The following is a 19,019-nucleotide window of genomic DNA, read 5'->3' as shown; positions in this document are numbered from 1 at the left end:
CGTGAGTGAACTACGTGCCACTGTGACTGACAGAACTTGTTCAGTAAACGTGACTTAACTACGTGGCACTGTGACTGACAGAACTTGTCCAGTAAACGTGACTGAACTACGTGGCACTGTGACTGACAGAACGTGTTCAGTAAACGTGAGTGAACTACTTGGCACTGTGACTGACAGAACTTGTACAGTAAACGTGAGTGAACTATGTCGCGCTGTGACTGACAGAACGTGTTCAGTAAACGTGTGTGACCTATGTCGCACTGTGACTGTCAGAACTTGTCCAGTAAACGTGACTGAACTACGTGGCACTGTGACTTGCAAAACTTGTTCAGTAAACGTGACTGAACTACGTGGCACTGTGACTGACAGAACTTGTTCAGTAAACGTGAGTGAACTACTTGGCACTGTGACTGACAGAACTTGTACAGTAAACGTGAGTGAACTATGTCGCGCTGTGACTGACAGAACGTGTTCAGTAAACGTGTGTGACCTATGTCGCACTGTGACTGACAGAACTTGTCCAGTAAACGTGACTGAACTACGTGGCACTGTGACTGACAGAACTTGTTCAGTAAACGTGACTGAACTAAGTGGCACTGTGACTGACAGAACTTGTTCAGTAAACGTGAGTGACCTATGTGGCACTGTGACTGACAGAACTTGTACAGTAAACGTGAGTGAACTATGTCGCGCTGTGACTGACAGAACGTGTTCAGTAAACGTGAGTGAACTACGTGCCACTGTGACTGACAGAACTTGTTCAGTAAACGTGACTGAACTATGTGGCACTGTGACTGACAGAACTTGTTCAGTAAACGTGAGTGAACTACGTGCCACTGTGACTGACAGAACTTGTTCAGTAAACGTGACTTAACTACGTGGCACTGTGACTGACAGAACTTGTCCAGTAAACGTGACTGAACTACGTGGCACTGTGACTGACAGAACGTGTTCAGTAAACGTGAGTGAACTACTTGGCACTGTGACTGAAAGAACTTGTACAGTAAACGTGAGTGAACTATGTCGCGCTGTGACTGACAGAACGTGTTCAGTAAACGTGTGTGACCTATGTCGCACTGTGACTGTCAGAACTTGTCCAGTAAACGTGACTGAACTACGTGGCACTGTGACTTGCAAAACTTGTTCAGTAAACGTGACTGAACTACGTGGCACTGTGACTGACAGAACTTGTTCAGTAAACGTGAGTGAACTACTTGGCACTGTGACTGACAGAACTTGTTCAGTATACGTGACTGAACTACGTGGCATTGTGACTGACAGAACTTGTCCAGTAAACATGACTGAACTACGTGGCACTGTGACTCACAGAACGTGTTCAGTAAACGTGAGTGAACTACGTGGCACTGTGACTTGCAAAACTTGTTCAGTAAACGTGACTGAACTACGTGGCACTGTGACTGACAGAACTTGTTCAGTAAACGTGAGTGAACTACGTGGCACTGTGACTGACAGAACTTGTACAGTAAACGTGAGTGAACTATGTCGCGCTGTGACTGACAGAACGTGTTCAGTAAACGTGAGTGACCTATGTCGCACTGTCACTGACAGAACTTGTCCAGTAAACGTGACTGAACTACGTGGCACTGTGACTGACAGAACTTGTTCAGTAAACGTGACTCAACTAAGTGGCACTGTGACTGACAGAACTTGTTCAGTAAACGTGAGGGACCTATGTGGCACTGTGACTGACACAATTTGTTCAGTAAACCTGACTAAACTACGTGGCACTGTGACTGACAGAACATGTTCAGTAAATGTAAGTGAACTACGTGGCACTGTGACTGACAGAACTTGTTCAGTAAACGTGAGTGAACTACATGGCACTGTGACTGACAGAACTTGTCCAGTAAACGTGAGTGAACTATGTGGCACTGTGACTGACAGAACTTGTCCAGCAAATGTGACTGAACTATGTGGCACTGTGACTGACAGAACTTGTCCAGTAAATGTGACTGAACTATGTGGCACTGTGACTGACAGAACTTGTCCAGTAAATGTGACTGAACTACGTGGCACTGTGACTGACAGAACTTGTCCAGTAAACGTGACTGAACTATGTGGCACTGTGACTGACAGAACTTGTCCAGCAAACGTGAGTGAACTATGTGGCACTGTGACTGACAGAACTTGTCCAGTAAATGTGACTGAACTATGTGGCACTGTGACTGACAGAACTTGTCCAGTAAATGTGACTGAACTATGTGGCACTGTGACTGACAGAACTTGTCCAGTAAATGTGACTGAACTACGTGGCACTGTGACTGACAGAACTTGTCCAGTAAACGTGACTGAACTATGTGGCACTGTGACTAACAGAACTTGTCCAGCAAACGTGAGTGAACTATGTGGCACTGTGACTGACAGAACTTGTCCAGTAAACGTGACTGAACTATGTGGCACTGTGACTGACAGAACTTGTCCAATAAACGTGACTGAACTATGTGGCACTGTGACTGACAGAACTTGTCCAGTAAACGTGAGTGAACTACGTGGCACTGTGACTGACAGATCTTGTTCAGTAAACGTGACTGAACTACGTGGCACTGTGACTGACAGAACTTGTTCAGTAAACGTGACTGAACTATGTGGCACTGTGACTGACAGAACTTGTTCAGTAAACGTGACTGAACTACGTGGCACTGTGACTGACAGAACTTGTTCAGTAAACGTGAGTGAACTACGTGGCACAGTGACTGACAGAACTTGTTCAGTAAACGTGACTGAACTATGTGGCACTGTGACGGACAGATCTTGTTCAGTAAACGTGAGCGAACTACATGCCACTGTGACTGACAGAACTTGTTCAGTAAACGTGAGTGAACTACGTGGCACTGTGACTGACAGAACTTGTTCAGTAAACGTGAGTGAACTACGTGGCACTGTGACTGACAGAACTTGTTCAGTAAACGTGACTGAACTACGTGGCACTGTGACTGACAGAACTTGTTCAGTAAACGTGACTGAACTACGTGGCACTGTGACTGACAGAACATGTTCAGTAAACGTGAGTGAGCTACGTGGCACTGTGACTGACAGAACGTGTTCAGTAAACATGACTGAACTACGTGGCACTGTGACTGACAGAACTTGTCCAGTAAACGTGACTGAACTACGTGGCACTGTGACTGACAGAACTTGTACAGTAAACGTGAGTGAACTATGTCGCGCTGTGACTGACAGAACGTGTTCAGTAAACGTGAGTGAACTACGTGCCACTGTGACTGACAGAACTTGTTCAGTAAACGTGACTGAACTATGTGGCACTGTGACTGACAGAACTTGTTCAGTAAACGTGAGTGAACTACGTGCCACTGTGACTGACAGAACTTGTTCAGTAAACGTGACTTAACTACGTGGCACTGTGACTGACAGAACTTGTCCAGTAAACGTGACTGAACTACGTGGCACTGTGACTGACAGAACGTGTTCAGTAAACGTGAGTGAACTACTTGGCACTGTGACTGACAGAACTTGTACAGTAAACGTGAGTGAACTATGTCGCGCTGTGACTGACAGAACGTGTTCAGTAAACGTGTGTGACCTATGTCGCACTGTGACTGTCAGAACTTGTCCAGTAAACGTGACTGAACTACGTGGCACTGTGACTTGCAAAACTTGTTCAGTAAACGTGACTGAACTACGTGGCACTGTGACTGACAGAACTTGTTCAGTAAACGTGAGTGAACTACTTGGCACTGTGACTGACAGAACTTGTACAGTAAACGTGAGTGAACTATGTCGCGCTGTGACTGACAGAACGTGTTCAGTAAACGTGTGTGACCTATGTCGCACTGTGACTGACAGAACTTGTCCAGTAAACGTGACTGAACTACGTGGCACTGTGACTGACAGAACTTGTTCAGTAAACGTGACTGAACTAAGTGGCACTGTGACTGACAGAACTTGTTCAGTAAACGTGAGTGACCTATGTGGCACTGTGACTGACAGAACTTGTACAGTAAACGTGAGTGAACTATGTCGCGCTGTGACTGACAGAACGTGTTCAGTAAACGTGAGTGAACTACGTGCCACTGTGACTGACAGAACTTGTTCAGTAAACGTGACTGAACTATGTGGCACTGCGACTGACAGAACTTGTTCAGTAAACGTGAGTGAACTACGTGCCACTGTGACTGACAGAACTTGTTCAGTAAACGTGACTTAACTACGTGGCACTGTGACTGACAGAACTTGTCCAGTAAACGTGACTGAACTACGTGGCACTGTGACTGACAGAACGTGTTCAGTAAACGTGAGTGAACTACTTGGCACTGTGACTGAAAGAACTTGTACAGTAAACGTGAGTGAACTATGTCGCGCTGTGACTGACAGAACGTGTTCAGTAAACGTGTGTGACCTATGTCGCACTGTGACTGTCAGAACTTGTCCAGTAAACGTGACTGAACTACGTGGCACTGTGACTTGCAAAACTTGTTCAGTAAACGTGACTGAACTACGTGGCACTGTGACTGACAGAACTTGTTCAGTAAACGTGAGTGAACTACTTGGCACTGTGACTGACAGAACTTGTACAGTAAACGTGAGTGAACTATGTCGCGCTGTGACTGACAGAACGTGTTCAGTAAACGTGTGTGACCTATGTCGCACTGTGACTGACAGAACTTGTCCAGTAAACGTGACTGAACTACGTGGCACTGTGACTGACAGAACTTGTTCAGTAAACGTGACTGAACTAAGTGGCACTGTGACTGACAGAACTTGTTCAGTAAACGTGAGTGACCTATGTGGCACTGTGACTGACAGAACTTGTACAGTAAACGTGAGTGAACTATGTCGCGCTGTGACTGACAGAACGTGTTCAGTAAACGTGAGTGAACTACGTGCCACTGTGACTGACAGAACTTGTTCAGTAAACGTGACTGAACTATGTGGCACTGTGACTGACAGAACTTGTTCAGTAAACGTGAGTGAACTACGTGCCACTGTGACTGACAGAACTTGTTCAGTAAACGTGACTTAACTACGTGGCACTGTGACTGACAGAACTTGTCCAGTAAACGTGACTGAACTACGTGGCACTGTGACTGACAGAACGTGTTCAGTAAACGTGAGTGAACTACTTGGCACTGTGACTGACAGAACTTGTACAGTAAACGTGAGTGAACTATGTCGCGCTGTGACTGACAGAACGTGTTCAGTAAACGTGTGTGACCTATGTCGCACTGTGACTGACAGAACTTGTCCAGTAAACGTGACTGAACTACGTGGCACTGTGACTTGCAAAACTTGTTCAGTAAACGTGACTGAACTACGTGGCACTGTGACTGACAGAACTTGTTCAGTAAACGTGAGTGAACTACTTGGCACTGTGACTGACAGAACTTGTACAGTAAACGTGAGTGAACTATGTCGCGCTGTGACTGACAGAACGTGTTCAGTAAACGTGTGTGACCTATGTCGCACTGTGACTGACAGAACTTGTCCAGTAAACGTGACTGAACTACTTGGCACTGTGACTGACAGAACTTGTTCAGTAAACGTGACTGAACTAAGTGGCACTGTGACTGACAGAACTTGTTCAGTAAACGTGAGTGACCTATGTGGCACTGTGACTGACACAACTTGTTCAGTAAACCTGACTAAACTACGTGGCACTGTGACTGACAGAACATGTTCAGTAAATGTGAGTGAACTACGTGGCACTGTGACTGACAGAACTTGTTCAGTAAACGTGAGTGAACTACGTGGCACTGTGACTGACAGAACTTGTCCAGTAAACGTGAGTGAACTATGTGGCAGTGTGACTGACAGAACTTGTCCAGTAAATGTGACTGAACTATGTGGCACTGTGACTGACAGAACTTGTCCAGTAAATGTGACTGAACTATGTGGCACTGTGACTGACAGAACTTGTCCAGTAAATGTGACTGAACTACGTGGCACTGTGACTGACAGAACGTGTTCAGTAAATGTGACTGAACTACGTGGCACTGTGACTGACAGAACTTGTTCAGCAAACGTGAGTGAACTATGTGGCACTGTGACTGACAGAACTTGTCCAGTAAACGTGAGTGAACTATGTGGCACTGTGACTGACAGAACTTGTTCAATAAACGTGACTGAACTATGTGGCACTGTGACTGACAGAACTTGTTCAGTAAACGTGACTAAACTACGTGGCACTGTGACTGACAGAACTTGTCCAGTAAACGTGACTAAACTACGTGGCACTGTGACTGACAGAACTTGTCCAGTAAACGTGACTGAACTACGTGACACTGTGACTGACAGAACTTGCCCAGTAAACATGAGTGAACTATGTGTGACTATACTGACAGAACTTGTCCAGTAAACATGACTGAACTACGTGGCACTTTAACTGACAGAACTTGTCCAGTAAACGTGACTGAACTACGTCGCACTGTGACTGACAGAACTTGTTCAGTAAACGTGACTGAACTACATTGCGCTGTGACTGGGTGTTAAATTCCTCGCCAATATCTCTGATTGGTCGCGGCAGGCCGGGCGCGAGCAATCCGCAAAGCGGGGTTTAAATTGCGCACCAATATCGCTGATCGGTCGCGGTCGGCTGGGCGTGACCAATCAGCGAAGCGAAGTTTAAAGGGGTTGTCCACTACTTTAAATTAACCCCCCAATGCACCCCCCTGGGGCCCCTAATGAATTTTTTAAATACTTCATGTTGCTAATACTGCCTGTGTGCGGTCAGCCGACTCGTGCTTCCGCATACGTCACGACTATTTGCGGCTGCAGCCAGGGGTCTCCTGTTCCGCGTTCCATGGTGAGTGACAGGTTGTGGGCAGGGTTATCCCCCATCGCGTCACACCCGGCATCCACCGCACACCCATTCATTGAGAGAGCGCGCGGTGGATGGCACAGGCAGTATTGGCAACATGAGGTATTTACGAAATTCATTAGGGGCCCCGGGGGTATACATTGGGGGGTTAATTCAAAGTAGCCGCGCCAATGTCGCTGGCCGTCCGCGACCAATCAGCGAAGCGTGGTTCAAATCCCGAGCCAATTCGTGGCTAGACTCCGCCTGTCGCTGATTGGTCAGGGGCGGCTGGTGCGACCAATCATCGACGCGGGATTTCTGTTACAGACAAACAGACAGAATTAGACGATTATATATATAGATGCTTGCCTTTGTGCTAGGTCCATATCTGACACTGATGCCTGTATTCTTTTTACACTAAGGTCACATCACAGAATCTTTACGGCAATTTTGCTATGATTTTATGCTTAGCTTTGCCTAACAGACATTAATCATAAAATCCAGCACCTTTGCAATATATCTTTGGTTGTCTAAGTCTTGTAACTATACCCTGGGAAGCTTTTACTTTAGCTTTTTTCAAGTTTCTTTCCATACAACTTATCTAAAGGAAAGGCAACATTTACTGCTGTAAATATTTAGCAACATCCACTGTAATGAAGGAAAATTTTGTAAAAAACTCTCTGAATGTAACCAAAGGTTAAAGTTGAACTGACTTTACATGCTATCATTTTTTTGCATGTCAATTACTTTTTTTAATGTCTCTCCCTGCGTGCGTGTATAGGGAGAAACATGTCACTCAAGGGGAGCGGGTGGGGTGAAGCCGCCGGGGACCCATTTGTCCAACTAATGTCCAGTGTGTCCCTGGTGGTGTTAAACTATTTTTTTTCTCTGAAACGCCACAACGTTTCAGAGTTAAGAAAATATGACTGAAATCATACAGACAGTATCTAATACATGCTGTCTGTGGATCGGGCAGCATGTATGAGGTGTCAGGCTCCATTTAAGGTAAAAATCATGGTACATGTGTGGACACAAGGTTTTATTGTAATTATGACATTTGAATTTTCAATTCATAGAAAACACTGAAGCAAAGAAGGCAGAACTAAATAATAAATGAATTTTATATCACACAGAAATGTTGCTCACCTGATTCTTCTGTAGTGAAATTAACAGTATTGCTGAACTCGTTCCCATTACCGACTTTTGTGAATGCAGACATACTAACTAAGTAAGTCTTAAAGGGTTCCAAATTAATGAGCATTCCTTCAGTTTGATAGCCAGAGATATTCTGTAAGGCAAATCCATTCAATTGTAGGCTTTATTAGTATAGCAGAAGCCAGATTAAATTGACTATAGTAGAATTTTACTGTTGTTCATTTTGTTATAAAAAGTGTAAAGTCTATAGCAAATCCACAGCAATATCCATCAGATCTAGTGGAGAATTTATTAAGCTCTTTTCACCAGAAAACTGGCATAAAAGAAATTGCTACATTTCGTACAATGCATAGTTGCACAAAGATTTGTAAAAGTGGGCAGAGTTTAGCGAGAAAGGGCATGGCCTGGTGCAGTCTAAAGGTTAATTTTAATTTATGCCAAAATTCAGAATATAATTCTCTCCATACAACATGCCAGTCTTATAAATTTATGACAAATGAATATCCATTTTTTAAAACCTGCTCACAAACATTTAAGTTGGTGAACTTTGAATTTGGATTTCACATACACGATAATTAGTATCTACTGAATATAAGCCGCTGCCATTGGTGTCTGGCAGTTGCTTATTCAACTTATCCTACTAAAAATACACAGTCTTGACTAAATTCAATTTGCATGTGTGAGCCAGGAAGAAATAGCTATTGGCCGAATATGCAAAAAAGTGTATGAGCACACATGGTCCACAATGATTAAAAAAAATCCATGGATATTGTAATAAGAAAATCTTTTAATTTGTTCCCCCACAAAAATAATAAAAAGAGTATGTCACCCTCAATATGCTAATTAAACCACTTATACAAGTACAGTGGGTACGGAAAGTATTCAGACCCCTTTAAATTTTTCACTCTTTGTCTCATTACAGCCATTTGGTAAATTCTAAAAAGTTCTTTTTTTATTCTCATTAAAGTACACTCTGTGCCCGATCTTGACTGAAACATTTTTTTTTGCAAATTTATAAAAAAAAAACCTGAAATATCACATGGTCATAAGTATTCAGACGCTTTGCTCAGTATTGAGTAGAAGCACCCTTTTGAGCTAGTACAGCCATGAGTCTTCTTTGGAATGATGCAACAAGTTTTTCACACCTGGATTTGGGGATCCTCTGCCATTCTTCCTTGCAGATCCTCTCCAGTTCCATCAGGTTGGATGGTGAACGTTGGTGGACAGCCATTTTCAGGCCTCTCCAGAGATGCTCAATTGGGTTTAGGTCACGGCTCTGGCTGGGCCGGTCAAGAATGGTCACAGAGTTGTTCTGAAGCCACTCCTTTGTTATTTTAGCTGTGTGCTTAGGGTCATTGTCTTGTTGGAAGGTGAAACTTCTGCCAAGTCTGAGGTCCAGAGCACTGTGGAAGAGGTTTTCATCCAGGATATCTCTGTAGTTGGCAGCATTCATGAATCCTTCAAGTGCAACCAGTCGTTCGGTCCCTGCAGCTGAAAAACACCCCCATAGCATGATGCTGCCACCACCATGTTTCACTGTTGGGATTGTATTGGGCAGGTGATGAGCAGTGCCTGGTTTTCTCCACACATACCGCTTAGAATTATCACCAAAAAGTTCTATCTTTGTCTCATTAGATCAGAGAATCTTCTTTCTCATAATCTGGGAGTCCTTCATGTGTTTTTGAGCAAACTCTATGCGGGCTTTCATATGTCTTGCACAGAGGAGAGGCTTCCATCGGGCCACTCTGCCATAAAGGCCCGACTGGTGGAGGGCTGCAGTGATAGTTGACTTTGTGGAACTTTCTCCATTCTCCCTACTTCTTCTTTGGAACTAAGCCACAGTGATCTTGGAGTTCTTCTTTACCTCTCTCACCAAGGCTCTTTTCCCACGATTGCTCAGTTTGGTTGGACAGCCCGGTCTAGGAAGACTTCTGGTGGTCCCAAACTTATTCCATTTAATGATTATGGAGGCCACTATGCTCTTAGGAACCTTGAGTACTGCAGAAATTCTTTTGTAACCCTGGCCAGATCTGTGCCTTGCCACAATTCTGTCTCTGAGCTCCTTGGGCAGTTACTTTGAGCTCATGATTCTCATTTGGTCTGACATTCACTGTGAGCTATGAGGTCTTCTATAGACAGGTGTGTGCCTTTCCAAATCAAGTCCTATCAGTTTAATTAAACACAGCTGGAATCCAAGGAAGGAGTAGAACCATCTCAAGGAGGCTCACAAGGAAACAGCATGTGACTTAAGTATGAGTGTCTGAGCAAAGGGTCTGAATACTTATGACCATGTGATATTTCAGTCTTGTTTTTTTAATACATTTGCAATAATTTCTACATTTCTGTTTTTTTCAGTCAAGATGGGGTGCAGAGTGTACATTAATGAGAATGTTTTTTAAAGGGGTCTGAATACTATATAAAAATATACCCCTATAAAAATCACACCTGTACTATAGATTTTAGTGATTTAGAGGTGCACTGTTACACCTCTAAATTTGCATATTGAGCACTTTGTCATTTCTTGATTGACAGCAAATGCTGCCAGAACTCAATCAGCGATTCTGCACCTCCACAGGGACACTGCAGGAACCCAGTTGTGCTCAAAGTCAGTCGGTGCTCTCATCATTGGTTCCTGTCTGCAGTGCAGTACTGAGTGGCGGCCGCAGACTGGAGCCAGTGATAAGAGCCCGCAATCACATTATGTGAGTGCAGCTTGGCCCACTCAGTATCAATACATTAATAAATTCACTTTCATTGTACAAACGTAAAGTGAAAGAATATATAAAAATGTTACATTTTAGATTGTTGTTATTGTAACAACCTGCAAAATAAAGTTTGTATGTAGCATATAGTCACACAGTGAACACTAAAAACAAATACCAAAACTACTTACTGGATATAGAGGTCTTAGCTAGAAATGAGCAGATCTTTTGATATGTAAAATCGCTGACTTCACTGAATTTTCCCTAAAAATTTGATTTGCAGTGAATAAATTCACTCTACTGTACTCTCCATGCTGGAAAGGTCGTAATTGGAAGTATAGGTTTGGGTAAAGGAGGCGCTATTAGGCTGCGAATTTGTGGACAGGGAACCACTGGGTGTCCGTAATGTAGAAGAACTATTCGTTTAGAGTATAAATTCGCGCTAGCGGTAGTGAAGGAGAATCGGGAGAAGGTGTTTTTTTGTATATAAATGTAAATACACAGGTCACCCCCTCTCTAAACACTTTATGGAGAAGCACAATGGATCCACCCAAGGGATCCAAGTGGTAGGCATACAATTAGTCCACAAACATTGGAGATGAGGTGATTTTATTAAAAGCATGTAAAAAAAGAGAGTGAATGGATCTTTAAATTAAATACTCTAAAACCGCGGGGACTGAACAGTGAAATAGAGTTATTCGACTTTAATGATTGACAGGAGGACTGCAATTACCACACTACCCTTAGGTATATAAGGACACCACAAAACTGGGTGGGACTATCCCTGATGAAGACAGCCGCTGCTGTCGAAACGCGTTGGATTCGTCCTTAACCCAGTGGAGGAGGCGCTCATAGGCCTTCATACCCAGTGCACCTTGCGCACCACATGGCGCCGCATCACGCTGCTCCTCTCGCGCGCTTTCTATGAGAAGCGCATCCTCTCCTTTCTCTCTCTCCACCCGGAAGCACGCGAGCTCGCGGCAGTCACCGGCCGGGACTCCGCTCTCGCTCCGTGTTTCATCACCTTCCGACGTAACTCCTGGACTACGGACTGTGAGTATAATCGGGCCACGGCCCCTACAGGAAAAACCAACTGAACCCCTTCAAAGTGAGTAGACTCTATATTATACCATCTTCCGCAGACCCTGCAGTGAGACACTGCAGCCTGATCCTACCGATATACACTGCAACCTGACCTTGCAGCCTGAGCCTCCTGCTGCACCCACTTCATTAAGACGGTGATGAAATTCTAAATCTTCCCTTTATATCCACCTGAGTCACCAATAGACCCCCTACCAGGACACGTCTAGCTACAGTGTAAGTAGCACTGAACTGCGGACCATTCCTATCAAGTACCACAGCCTATACCCTCACTCACAACAAAATACCTTCCTAAATAGGACGTTGGCTGCATCCCTGACTTGACATTGACAGTGCAGCCAGAGCCTCTTGCTGTATCTATCCAACGGGGATAACCATCAGTACCGCATTATCCCCCCGAACCTACAACAGGTCCGTCATACCCTGAGCAGGGCACGTCCACCACAAGGGTGAGTAACTAGCAACATCAGACTACCATCAGGACAAATACCGTAGACACCACTTCTACTTAACCCCTTACTTACCTCCTTAGGACATTGATCGCAACTGATCCTAGCAAACTACCTACGGAGCCATACCTCCGCACTACTATTGGGCACTCTTAGGATATCCTTTATAGCCCACTTAGCAGGTAATTCATTGCTCCTTACTATTCAAAATATCCTAGTACAAAACCAATCGAGTATTATTGCAACTGTATCTCTTAGAAAAGCTCTGGAAGAAGCTAATCCACAAGGAAAAAAGCCCAAGCAGGATACCCGCACCACCAGCCCCTGGTAGCCTGCCGATCGCCAACTCAATAGCAGGTATAATATCACCCACTCAAAGTTTGGTCAACAACTGACCACTGAACACCATTATTCACGGTTCTAACTAATTATTTGTCCTCTACCTTAGGTACCAATTGTCTTCTATCCCAAATTCATCGCCAATAAATGACCCTACCTGCCGCCAGGACTAACCTACCCACCACAGCAGGTAATCTAGAAAAAAACAAAACAATCACAATATATCCCCATTTATCGAACCTAACACCTATTATCTTTCTTACTAGGTCTACGTGCCTCTACTTCTCAGCCCATTGACTTCAACCTAACTACCTCAAGAACCCGAGGAGCATATGCTATATCTCTTAACTATTTATTTATTTAATTATGTAAACTTTTATTCTCCATATTGTCTATCCCTTTGATATCATTGTATATCACTGTTTTTAAGGTGCTTTTTAACAAAATACTTTTTAATTCCACTTGTCTCATTCAATAAAAGTATTTACATTTATATACAAAAAACACCTTCTCCCGATTCTCCTTCACTACCGCTAGCGCGAATTTATACTCTAAACGAAAAGGTCGTAATTGCTTGGAAAATTCACGTGGGAGAGGAGTGAGAGAACCCCACTGACTACAAGCGCTTACACTTTAAAGGAGAGAGAAGACACAGCTGACCATAAGAGCTTACATTCTACAGGAGAGAAAGAGGGGACAATACTGTCCATAAGAGCTTACACTGTACAGGAGAGAGAGAGAGAGAGAGAGAGATAGGATCCCACTGTCTATAAGAGCTTACACTGTACAACAGAGAAAGAGAGAGGACCCTGCTGACCATAAGAGCTTACTCTCTACAGGAGAGAGAGATGACCCCACTGTCCATAAGAGCTTACATTATACAGGAGAGAGAGAGAGATAGGACCCCACTGTCCATAAGAGCTTGCACTGTACAGGAGAGAAAGAGGGGACACCACTGTCCATAAGAGCTTACACTGTACAGGAGAGAGAGAGAGATAGGATCCCACTGTCTATAAGAGCTTACACTGTACAACAGAGAAACAGAGAGGACCCTGCTGACTATAAGAGCTTACACTCTACAGGAGAGAGAGATGACCCCACTGTCCATAAGAGCTTACATTATACAGGAGAGAGAGAGAGAGAGAGATAGGACCCCACTGTCCATAAGAGCTTGCACTGTACTGGAGAGAAAGAGAGAGAGAGAGTATCCCACTGTCCATAAGAGCTTACATTGTACAGGAGAGAAAGAGAGAGGTCCGTGCTTATCATAAGAGCTCATACTTTACAGGAGAGAGAGTGAGGAACCTGCTGACTATAAAAGCTTGCACTCTACGCAAGTAAGAGGTCCCTGCTGATCAAAAGAGCTCACACACTACATAAGAGAGAGAGAGAAAGAGAGGACCCTGTTTATCATAAGAGTTTACACTCTACAGGAGAGAGGACCCGTTGACCATAAGAGTACACACACTACAAAAGAGAGAGAAAGGATATTCGCTTATACTCTACAGGAGAAAGAGAGAGGACATCACTGACCATAAGAGCTTACACACTACAGAATAGAGAGAGAGAGAGGACCCGGATGACCAGAAGAGCTCACACACTACAGCAGAAAGAGAGGTCCATGCTGACCTTAACAGCTTATACTGTACAGGAGAGAGAGAGAGCAAGAGAGAGATGACCTCACCGACCATAAGAGCTTACACACTACAGAAGAGAGAGAGGATCTCACCGGCCATAAGAGCTTACACACTACAGAAGAGAAAGAGGATCTCACCGGCCATAAGAGCTTACACACTACAGAAGAGAGATAGAGGACACAGGTGAGCATAACAGCTTATACTGAACAGGAGAGAGAGAGTGAGTGAGAGAGGACCTCACTGACCATAAGAGCTTACACACTACAGAAGAGAGAGAGGTCTCCACTGACTATAAGAGCTCACACAATATTTAATTTTTGCTTACCTGGTAAAATATAAATTGACTACTGATTTCTGCAATTCTAAAGCTGTAGGTGCGCACAATGCCATTGGGTTTTGGACTTGGATTCCACTGTAACCAAGCAGAATTATCACTTGCATTGATGAATGTTAAGTTCTGAGGAGGTGCTGTTGGCTCTGCAATAAAAATGATTGGACTGCCTTATCTCCACTATATTGAGTCCAATGTTCATATAAAACATAACAGCTTCTACAGAACTCAGCAAAATGTTTCATATGATAGATTTAAAGAGAACCTGTCAGTAGTATTTTGTAATGTAAAGTAAGGACATGGCGGTAATGGTGCTGTAATACTGATTACATTGATACATTTGGTGAAGAAATCCGCTTTGTTGTTCTTCTGTAATCACCATTTGAAGTTTTCTGTTAATTATGTCTTTTCCTCCCAGTCTTTGATTCCCTGGCCCTGCCTCTGGTCTTTGAATGACAGATCACTGCTGAGATGTCAAACAGAGGAGGCAGGTTATTCACAGACAGGAGGCGACGGTGCGGCCGGGGAATCACATACAGGGAGGAGAACGCCCAGTGTACAGTCCATCCCCTGTGCACCAAAATCTAATTGGCAGAAATGTTTAAATGCTGAAGAACAACAATGTGTTATGCCATCATTTAATGATCAATGGGAACTGACCTCTAGGATCCATGCTAATACTGAGAATAAAGGGAACGCAGCACTAATTCAGCTATGCCTCCACTTTTAAGTTTCTAAGCTCCCTGCCACCCAGCTTTGTGGTGAACTGCAGTCCCTTTCACCTAAAACTGGTTGCTCTGTAGTTTCCTGCACAGTGGATGGTCAGGGCACCTCTGCCAAAGCTAAAAAAGTCAAAGTAAGGTAGTTCTTCACCAGTGCTGCACTCCCCTTTATTCTTAGTATTGTGGGAGTCTCGGAGATTACACCTCTAATGATCTTAAATAATGACTTACCCTAGCTATAAGCAATCATTTGTTTAAGAAGGGTAACCCATTTAAAAAAAATTCCATTGAGACCTTATAAAATCTTCCCAGCAACTGAAAAAAGTAGCAGCATTTTAGCATCTGCAGGGTAATTATCACTTATAAAAAAAAAAATTTATATATTGCAGGGACTGCAATGTGTTGCTCATCCCTGGAGATCTGGGTCATTTGATGCCCACTAATTGCTCATAACACTGCTCTGAAGCATGCAGCTATTGCATTACCAGCATGAGCTGCATACACAGAGTGATGGACATGCTCTTGCATGATCTGCGCACACAGATTGATGTACTGACTCCTGCATGAGCTGTGCAAACAGAGTAATGTACCGCCTACTGCATGTGCTATGCACGCTGAGTGATGTACTGGCTCTTGCATGATCTGTGCACACAGCGATATACTGACTCCTGCACAGTGTCCATTTTAGGACATGATCAGATATCAAAGTCAAACATCAGAATGATGTCAGTTTGAGGCTAAATACCCTGTCTGAGGACTGACTTTGATATGTGACTTTGACATCTGACTTTCATATGTGACTTTGATAAGTGACTTTGACATCTAACTTTGATATGAAAGTTTGATAAGTGACTTTGAAATCTGACTTTGATAAGTGACTTTGATATATGACATTGATAAGTGACTTTGACAACAGAAAATAATAATAATAACAAAAAAAAATGTCACTGTACACTGCTGGGACTTGAACCCGAAACTCTGTGTCTAGAAGCCAGTACACTTTCCATTGGGCTATACACTCAGCTGAAGAAACTTAGACATTCTTATTGGTTATGTGATTTTCAGTGCAAACCTGTCTGACACTCATTGGGACTTTCACATAGACCTCCTCCAAGACAAATTTAAATGATGTGTGACTTTAATATGTTACTCTGATATGTGAGTACTTTCATGGTTGATCTGATAAGACAAGAAAAACTATCAGACACTATCACTTGACCCTATGGCTGAATGGTAAAGCTTCAGCCTCATAGAGTAGAGTTTTGAGGCTCAAATTCCAAGAGAAGAAGAATATATTTTTTTTAAATTAGGCTGGTTAGCTGGAGTTTTAAATTATGCTGGAGTTTGCAGTCAGTTCTTGGGTGCATGGAAAGAAAATTTTACAATAAAGAAATTTGATCATTAGATCCTTTCCTAAGAAATTATGCAAACGTACAGTCACCTGGAAATTGATATATAGTAAATTAGTGCCTCCCAATTTACTTTGGCTATGTGATTTACCATACAAATAGACAGCGTGTCTGAAACTCTTTCTTAATATGGCAAAATGACAATCAGAATGTCAGATATTAAAAGTAAAATATCACTGTAGTTTGAGTTCTAACCACCATAATTTAAAAAAAAAACAACAATCTTCTGCTCCTTAGCTTTGAACGCAGATGCACCACTGTATGCAGCCGAAGCTTTACCATTCAGCCATAGGGTCAAGTGATAGCAGCTGGCAGTTTTTCTTGGCTTATGTGTAGTGATGGGCAAACCCAAAAGTAAAGTTCAGCATCCGTACCGAACACCTACTGTTCGGTCACAGACCCCGAACACAAACTTCCTCTGGAAGTCCTTGTTACTGTTTGGGCTCTGGTTTGGGTGTTTCCCGCACTGTTACTTGTGTGATGGTGCAGGAAACACAGGCTCTGATTGGCGGTAATTGCATAACCGCGGTCACAGCGCTGTGGCAGTGACCCGCGGTAAAAAGCTTACCGTGGGTCATAGGCGCCAGCTGATGGTACTACTACCACCATCAGCCGGCACCTGTGCTCTGCTGAATGTAAAAAAAATGTTAAAATTAATAAAAAAAATACAATATGGCCGTTCTGTTCATGGGACCTTCGTGGGACCCTCGATATTTGGACAATGTCAGAAAGGTAAGGATGAGGTTGGTTTATAATTTTACTTTTAATACAGGTGATCATGGGCTTCGAGGATTAGCTGATTAGGTGAGTATATGGTGTTTTTTTTTTTTTGCAGGGGCGGCGAACATCGGGGACAAGGTGTAGGTGAGTATAATGTGTTTTATTTTTATTTTCATTTTTTTTATTAATTTTAACATTTTTTTTTTACATTCAGCAGAGCACAGGCGCCGGCAGATGGGAGACTACTGCTCCCATCCAGCGGTGCCTGCACTCGCTTTTTCTTATGGCAGTAGGCGCCGGCTGATGGTGGTAGTAGTACCATCAACCAGCGCCTATGACCCGCGGTAAGTTTTTTACCGCGGGTCACTGTCACAGCTGTTGGATCATGCTGACACCTGTCAGTATTATACCATAGCGCTCTGACCACGGTAATGCAATTACCACCAATCAGAGCCTGTGTTTTCTGCGCTGTCATGCAAATGACAGCGCTGGAAACCAGCTAAATTTGGTTCTCTCATTCAAATGAATGGGGCTCATATCACATATCAAAGTCAGTTGTCAAGTCACTTATCAAAGTCAGATATCAAAGTCAGAAGTCAAAGTCACATATCAAAGTCACATTTCAAAGTTATTTCTCAGACATTGTATTTAGCCTCAAACTGACATTATTCTGATGTTTGACTTTGATATCTGATCATGTCCTAAAATGAACACTGTACTCCTGCATGAACTGCACACACAGAGTGATGTACTGCTTTCTGCATGAGCTATGCACAAAGAGTGATGTACTGCCTCCTGCATGAGCTGTGCACAAAGAGAGAGATAAATGCTCCTGCTTGAGCTGCCCAGACAGAGTGATGTTCTGCCTCCTGCATGAGCTGTGCACACAGAGTGATGTTCTTCCTCCTGCATGATCTGCACACACAGAATGATGTTCTGCCTCCTGCATGATCTGCGCACACAGAGTGATGTTCTTCCTCCTGCATGAGCTGCGCACACAGAGTGATGTTCTGCTTCCTGCATGTTCTGCGCACAGAGTGTCCTTGTAAATACAGTAGCTGCGCTCATCAAAAGTGCCCCCTTATTTGACCACTGAACAAAAACCCGTTTGGCATGGCCGAAGAAGTGGTCCAACACCTGGATCACTTATGCCCTGTAGCCACGCCCAGGGCTTACGTTGAGGGTTTTCAGGCGGGTCCCTCATGTTACTTATTTTTGCACTTTCTTAGGTGAAATGGACACCTGGTTACGGGACATACTGTAACTCAATTATTGTTATTGTTATTATTATTGTTGTTATTGTTGTAACCTGTACAAAATGCTTCAGTCCAGGAGTAATGAATTGTACTAGGGGGGAATGTGGCACCCTGCTACCCACAGGTACCACAGAACCCAAAAGGGTGCATGGATGGACTTCTCCACAAGAGGCCCTCATTACAAACAAACACCTCCACCCTTCCACCTCATACCACCAGAGGGAGCTTGTTAGGGATATATATATGGAGGGTGGAGCCAGGCAGTTCAGCAGAGAGTCTCAGTCTGAGGAGAGCGTGCTGACGCTGAGAGCAGCGAAGACGCAGCACATCTGCTGCTGTATTGAGGGCCCCTAGTGTGGCCGGAGGCAAAGAGGAGAGAGGAGTTGAGGGGCCAGAGGAGCTTCATAGGCTCACCCCCAAGTA

General features: G+C 43.7%; 1 protein-coding gene across 1 annotated transcript in view; it reads right to left on the bottom strand.

Annotated features, from left to right (window-relative positions):
* Nucleotides 1–19,019, bottom strand: part of PTPRQ (protein tyrosine phosphatase receptor type Q) — an 814,679-nt gene that overhangs the window by 222,095 nt on the left and 573,565 nt on the right. The window contains exons 42-43 of the mRNA XM_073651596.1: nt 14,484–14,635; nt 7,922–8,063 (exon numbers count right to left, since the gene is read on the bottom strand). Coding sequence (XP_073507697.1) covers nt 7,922–8,063; nt 14,484–14,635 — 294 coding nt within the window. The remainder of the gene's footprint in view (nt 1–7,921; nt 8,064–14,483; nt 14,636–19,019) is intronic.

This window comes from Phyllobates terribilis, unplaced genomic scaffold (assembly GCF_046119375.1).
Source record: "Phyllobates terribilis strain yellow unplaced genomic scaffold, ASM4611937v1 Scaffold_11__3_contigs__length_659146591, whole genome shotgun sequence".
NCBI lineage: Eukaryota > Metazoa > Chordata > Amphibia > Anura > Dendrobatidae > Phyllobates > Phyllobates terribilis.
This window is presented reverse-complemented; position numbering and strand designations above follow the sequence as displayed.